Source organism: Myxocyprinus asiaticus, chromosome 15 (genome assembly GCF_019703515.2).
Source record: "Myxocyprinus asiaticus isolate MX2 ecotype Aquarium Trade chromosome 15, UBuf_Myxa_2, whole genome shotgun sequence".
Taxonomy (NCBI): Eukaryota; Metazoa; Chordata; class Actinopteri; order Cypriniformes; family Catostomidae; genus Myxocyprinus; species Myxocyprinus asiaticus.
Genome location: NC_059358.1, coordinates 740,001 through 747,500, shown reverse-complemented (window position 1 = coordinate 747,500; position 7,500 = coordinate 740,001). Strand labels below are relative to the sequence as shown.

General features: G+C 39.2%; 1 protein-coding gene across 1 annotated transcript in view; it reads right to left on the bottom strand.

The window, feature by feature from the left end:
• LOC127453108 (immunoglobulin superfamily DCC subclass member 3-like) overlaps positions 1–7,500 on the bottom strand; it is a 33,007-nt gene that overhangs the window by 20,552 nt on the left and 4,955 nt on the right. Inside the window, exons 2-4 of the mRNA XM_051719217.1 lie at positions 2,559–2,864; positions 1,961–2,105; positions 1,478–1,608 (exon numbers count right to left, since the gene is read on the bottom strand). Of these exons, the coding sequence (XP_051575177.1) occupies positions 1,478–1,608; positions 1,961–2,105; positions 2,559–2,864 (582 nt within the window). The remainder of the gene's footprint in view (positions 1–1,477; positions 1,609–1,960; positions 2,106–2,558; positions 2,865–7,500) is intronic.

The window sequence follows — 7,500 nt, the reverse complement described above, 5'->3', positions numbered from 1 at the left end:
CACAGACAGAGAGTCATGTGACTTCTTTCATTTATTCCTTTTTAATTACATTTGTTTATAATTAGTACAAAATGCTGCAGCTGCACTTTGACACAAACTTGGCTTCCCAGTCGTATTGCTCGACTTCTAGCTTCTTCGAATTGATTACCAATTTCTATTTAGCAGATGTTTTAGAACTTCCTGTTGTGAACTGTGTGACTGTTTCAAGACCCAAATGCAAAACTAAAGATAATAAAGTATCTACATTATTAGACCCCACAATTATGTGATATGAGATCTGCTGAACCTGTGTCTGTATTTACTGTAAGTCTTGTCTAAACACACATTTTTATAGACTGGCATTTATACCAATATGTGAATGTGTTGTGTTATATATTGAATGTGTTCTGTATATATTGAACATTTTATGTTTTGTCGAGCATTGTGCTATATTGTTAATAGGTACTGTAAAAAAGTTATTATTTGCTATAGCACTTTCTTAGTCAACTCTGTACTGTTACTTCATTTCATTTTACACTAGTGACATTTTATTTGTGAATACTTGTTTATGCCTGGGTATCTCAGCGAGTATTGACGCTGACTATCAGTGACTCCAGTCAGGTCTCCTAAGCAACCAAATTGGCCCGGTTGCTAGGGAGGGTAGAGTCACATGGGGTAACCTCCTCGTGGTCGTGATTAGTGGTTCTCGCTCTCAATGGGGCGTGTGGTAAGTTGTGTGTGGATCGTGGAGAGTAGCATGAGTCTCCACATGCTGTGAGTCTCCGTGGTGTCATGCACAATGAGTCACGTGATAAGATGCACGGATTGACGGTCTCAGAAGCGTAGGCAACTGAGACTTCGTCCTCCACCACCCGGATTGTCACTATGCCACCACGAGAACCTGCTAAGTAGTGGGAATTGGGCATTCCAACATTGGGAGAAAAGGGGATACATTTATTATTATTTATTTATTTTTTTTAAAGAATACTTGTTTATTCACATTTGAATTTTTAGCATTTATTGGTTAATATGTATATACACTATGTATGTGTGATTGTTTTTATCTTATTTTATTTATAAATTTTTTATTAACTTTTGTCAAAATGAATGTTTTGCTTTTTTTATTGTTTTAATATTCATTTTAATTTTAATTTTTAATTTAGTTTTGCTACTTCTAATTTTTAATACTTATTAATACTAATATTTATTTTAATGCAGTCAGTTTCTTTGACTTAATTTCTGAAATATGAAGCACTTTGAGTTGCGCTTGATGTATGAAATAAAATATATTATTATTATTATTATTATTATTTTAATTTGCACAATTTCTTATTGAATACAGATATGCTGCTAAGACTTTGGCAATAAAGCAATATAATTGTTTCAAGCCAAAAAAAGCACACTAAAATTAAAATTGACAAAGAGAGAGATGGATAATTCAGATATGTTCAGAGGTAACATTCTTGTAATAATATGGAAGGAAGCGGTTCGTCTTTACCTGTGACTGACAGTTGTGCCTCATGACTGTAGCGAGTGTTTGCGATGTTTTTAGCGACACATCTGTACGTGCCGCTGTCAGCTCGACGCACTCCAGTGATGTGCAGAATGCCGTTGGGCAGGAGTGTGTACCTGAATACACACAGAGAAGTCAAACTCAGGCACGATATCAGTTTAAAAGAGTAAACCACAGAGGACCAGAAACCTGTTGTTCATACTTCACATGCATTATTGCGTTACTCTGGTGGCAACAAACCTCAGTACACAAGGGGGCGATAGAGTTAACTTCAAAAATTTGTGCCATTAAACCAACTTTGTTTCTCCATCATAACAGTAGTTGACCAGGATAAAAATAACTGTACAAGACAACCGTTTACAGTAATGTTATTATAGCGCCTGTTGTGGCAAAGTTGAGAATGCATGGTGCACTTGTGAAACATTATAAATTGTGGGCTTTCTTTTAGTTTGTCTGAGTGAGTTTAACCTGTTATCATCGGCATTGAGTGTGGTTCTGTTTCGCTCCCAGGTGATGTTGGCCTCCGGTACGCCGCTGACCGCGCAGTAAAAACGGGCGACGCCACCTTCATCCACACTCATGGACTCTGGGTGCATGTGGAACTTCGGTAGTGCTGAGAGAGAGAAGACAGCGAGACATATTCAGTATCCCATCAATGTGTATGTAGATGCTTCTCCAACACATCTGACATCACCACAGGAACAGCCAATTAAAAGTGATCAATCTCAACAGACATGTTTCACACAGAGAGAACACATCCATGGAAACCTCATCCCAATCAGACAATTATTGCTCAAAGGTTTTCACAGCTCAGGAGACTTAATGGAGCTCTCAGTTATATTTCTTTAAGCATCAACTTTGTCTCCGATGTTTCTCCTGAAATTCCTGAGTCAATGGTTGGCATACAGTAACTATTAAATGAATGTGGAAAGCATAAATCAGATCATGTGCTCTTTGGAGAACATTATGAGAAATGTTTGCATTTCACACTTTTTGAAGTGTCCATTTAATCTCTGAAAGGAGAGTCTTTTTGTCTTTGTGTTTCATGAGTGTTTGCATGACTCACATGCAAGCTGCACGTGTGCTTTGCGACTAATGATCAGCCCGTATCGGTTCTGCGCCGCACACTCGTACTCGCCCGCGCCACTCTCGTCACCGTCACGCCGTTTCTGGAAGTTTAGGATCAGGAGCGTCCCGTTATCCAGCACGGCCGCTCGCACTCCGAGAGGTATGGGAACGCCGTTCCGTCGCCAGGTAATCATGATTGGCCCCTCCCCCTCCACCTGACAGTCCAGCATGAGGGGGCGGTCCCTCACGGCAATGACATCACTGGGTTCTTTGATGAATGCCAACTCTGAAGCTCCGCCAAAACCTGCAGGACAGTAAGGGGAAAATATGATGGTATGGAATAAAGAACAAATAGCTGATTAATCTGCGAGGAATGATGTTTACGAATAATGCTTGTGAGGATGAAGATGAAGATGGTGATGAGAAGGTGCATTATGAGGGATGTTGAAACCCTGATGGAAGAGAACTTCTGTGGCCCATATAACAGCATAACGCAGTCAGCAAATAAAATTAGACTCAACAACCAAACCAGACCAGCCTACCTAGTTTAGTAGCCGGATCAGACCAGCAAACCATCTTAAACTAGTTTAACTTACTGCCACAATGCTAGGGTGTTTTGGGTGATCTATAACTCAATGCAACAGGGTGTTTGTTTACTGGATCAAATGAAAAGAGTCTCTGTGATACTTTGCTCTCTAGATCTGAATGTCTATGAGATCAATGCAAGTCTATGGGGTTTTTTCAGGTGTAAATGGTAAGTTTGATCTCTTAGTAAAGTAAGAGCACACCTCTCCTCAACAACACATGATTTGAGGGATCATTCATGTCTGGAAAAGTAAAAGTAATGACTGGAAGTAAAATTATTTCTGAGAGCTGAAAATTATGTTCTGATGTGGACCTGGTGTTGTGATCTGGTTTCACTGGCTGTTTTGGACGTAAAGCAGCTCAAAGAGAGGCGATTCATCTGGGCTGAACTTAAACTTGACTTTCTAAAGTGTGATTGATGGCTCTTTTAACAGCACACACACAAAACCCCCCATCAGCCACACAATGCAGCCCCACCACACCCCCTAAAATATACACCCTCCATAACTGCCCCAGTGTCCCATCACTCCTGCCCCACTCTGAAGAGCCATCTGCCCCTCCTCCGCCCCATGGCACTCCAAGGGTGACTTTCCCATGCCACACCATCACTCAAATCAACATCCCCCTCGCAGCTGCCAAACACACGAGTCACACTTGAACTTGAACGCGCTCGCACGTAAAATCCAGACTCCTGCATCAGCACCGACAGACGACAGTCGGACCTCTTCATCCCCTCTCAAGAGTCCAGATCTGACCTCAGGAGCAGAACATCCCTATGACGGGTCTCCTCACATCTGACAAACTTTATTCTCACAATCATGTCTCAATTCAAACAGCACAGAGGTCTCTCCAACAGAGAGTTTAGCTGATACAGTTCACGTGGGCCACAATCTACCAACCAGCTTTATCAAAGTAGGAAATGTTCATTCTGAAATCTAAAGAGCCCCTTAGAAGACAGGAAAGGAATTTATTTACTGAAATAGTTTTGTGTTCACTCACAATGAGTTTTGCATTCCCTCGCAATAGCTTTATTACAAAAATGAACGTTGTTTTTTACTAAAGTAACCGTTAGGACTGTGCAATATGGACCAAAAAAAAAACATCACATTTTTTGGGTTTTAATTGCAATTTTGGCAAATGTTTTTCCTTATTCACACATTTTACATTCGAAAATGCATTTCAGTGTACAAAAACTTCTGAGGAACATAGTATCTTTACACAAATGATATACCAGAGCATTGGTTAATTCTATATGCCTTTTTTTCCCCGTTTGTCTTTATTCATCTTCCTGGTTTCCGTTCTCTCACTGGCACCATTTTTGCACGCTGCATTCTGACTCATATTGGGATTTTATTGGGATTAAATCGCACAGCATACTACGGTATTTGTAGTAAAACCATAGTAACATGATAATACAAATCCTAACCATACTATAGTAACACCATGGTTAATTTGTGGTACATTTACCATGGTTTTTAAAACCCAGGCTGGTACCAAACAAAACATACAAACAGCCCTTATGAAAATTAAGCATGGTCTCACTATAGTAAAACTGCAGTAACGTGCAGCAACCATGTTTTGTTGTTGTTGTTGTTTTGGCAGAAGAATTATGATTTTATTACCATAGTTTTGGTTTTCCTGTTTTATTATTATGGTTTTACTACAAAACCATATTATGTTTAAAATATGGTTACTGTAGTACAACCACGGCAAATTCTGTTTACTGTGGTTCTACTATAAATAGGCTATTATAGTTGAACTAGGATTACTGTAGTAAAACCATGCATTTTAATGCCCAAATAAGGACATTTTAAGCAAATACTTAAATGCCATTAACGGCACGTTTGGAGTGATGAAATGATGAAACGAAATCTCGAAATAAGGGCTCGTTAGCATTAAAATAACGTGTGAAAGTGCAGAAATTAGGACAAAAATATTTTACTATTGCATAATATAATATAAAAGAATAGTATATAAAATAAATGTAATAAAAATATAAAAAAAAATCTATTTTATCATTTTTTTTTTTTTTTTTAAATATCGAGTTTTAAAAAACTGTAAATGTAAAATTTACCAAAACTAAAGTTGACAAAAAAAGAGAGACATATTTTATATTTAAAACATTATTTGTTATTGTCGCAATCAATTATTTTTATTTTTGTCACAGTCTGGAGCCCTGAGAAATATGACAATTTATATGATAATTAATCGTGAAAGCCCAAAACGAGACAACTAATCAGCATAGCCCTAAAACAGACAATTAATCATCATAATCACTATTTTTTGTTTGACAATTAATTGTCAGCCATAATCGTGACAGCCCTAAATACAGTGATTGCGAGGGAACTATTTTAGAAAATAAATTCCCTCCATGCCTTCTAAGGGGTTCCTAAGGGGTAGTTTGTGACTATGATTGTTCCCACATGAAGCTCTGCAGCTTTCTGCACAATTTGAACGGCCATCGTGCACAAACTTGTACACATCCCGCTCCGCTTGAATGTTTGTTAATTTATGTGGCAAATTTGACAATGCTTTCAGCTGCCAATAAGAGCGTAGTACTCTCAGCTCAGTTTAACACATTTTACCATGTTCATGCTAAATCCATTCAACAGAAATCCACAGATTTCCCTCCATACTCAGAGCAGACAATGTGAAAACAGAATCTGTGCCTACAGGAATCATTTTGTGTTGGATCAGCCCTGAAACCCTCATGTTTCTGTAACATTCACTGTTATCAAGGTTCTATATACAATTTCTATGTGCAAGATGTTATAAGAGCATCAGTTTTTTTGTAACATTTTCCTAAATGTCCTAGCACTTGAGTCAAAATGCACAGAACATTTCTTAGCTACACAAGTACTTCTATAAATCGTTTGGTTTGGGGGTGTGCTCTAAATTCACTTAGTAATGTCTAAAGCTGCAGCTGTATTCTCCTCCTCACAATAGCAGCCCATCTTCAGTGGTAAATATGGGATAAATTCACCTCCCCTCTGGGTGTCATTAATGAGGGGGGAGCTGTGACCTCGGCTCCTAAAGGTCATGAGAGAATCAGCCTCTCCTCCTCGTGCATTGTTTGTTGTCTTCTGGAGTGGCCGTGAACTTCACCGCTCGTATATACAACGTGAAACGCTTCATTAATCCTGTCTCGGGTGCATCTGCTGGTCAGAATGCCATCACAAAATCTGAATGTGAAATGTTGCATCTGTGTGACTCTGTGACCCAAAGAACAGAACCGACCTTATTTATAACAATCACAAATCAAAAGTGTTTTGACTGCTGGCCAAAGTCATGTTGAGCTTAAAAAAGTATTAAAACATTCCATTTTACAGTTAGAGATTGTTTATTAGTAGTCCAGCATCCTTGTTACTATTACTGATAGTCACCCCTCAAATCATGTGTTTTGAGGAGACGTGTGCTGTTACACTTAACATTTTCACCTGAAAAAATCCCATAGACTTATATTGAAGGAGGGACTAGTATTAAGCCAGTGAGCAAACACCTAGCAACCATCAACAACACTCTAACAATGCCTTAGCAACCACCCAGGTCACCCTAGCAACTGCATAGCAACAGACTAAAAACACTCAAAACACCTTAGCAACCACATAGCAATGCCCTGGCAAGCCCCACATGTTCATCAGAAATGTAAAACTCAACTTTCTTGTAAAGAGTGTCAGTGAATGCTTCACCCACCCAACAAACCAAAAACAAACCATGGCCATTATATTCTTTCAAGCACCTTGAATGTCATAATATATGACTACGGTAATCATTCAGTACATGGTATATATATATCAAAGCATCCTGGTATTACCATCACTGTACTATGGTGTACTGTTTTGTAAGTGTAATCAAGGCTACGCACTAGAGGTCTGCAACCCGACCTGGGCCCGACGGGTTTGTTCCTAACTTGTTTCGTGCACGCCCTCTCACTTACAGACACACGCGAACAGACGAGTTAGGGGCTGTTCACACCGAATGTGTTTTTGCACGCATCTGTTCTGTTTTCCCATTGTTTTCCTATGTAAACACATGCTGGACGAATGTCTTTGACTGTTGCACCGCGTCTCGCTGTTTCTTCAGCGTCTCGCGCAGAACCGCCACTTTCTAAACACTGTGCCAAGTCAAAAAGAATTTCACATTTTCGAAAACGCATGTCAAGACACCTGCGCTAAAAACAATCTAGATGCAGCCCAAAGAATGAAACGGAGTGCAAGTGTCTCGGCATGCGTTTTTGAAAATGTGAAGTTCTTTTTAACTTGACACGGTGTCACAAAGATTTAATATCCTAAACAAGTTCAGGCTGCATAGAGGGGACTGTTGCATTGTTTCATATTATTCCAGATTGTTCTGCA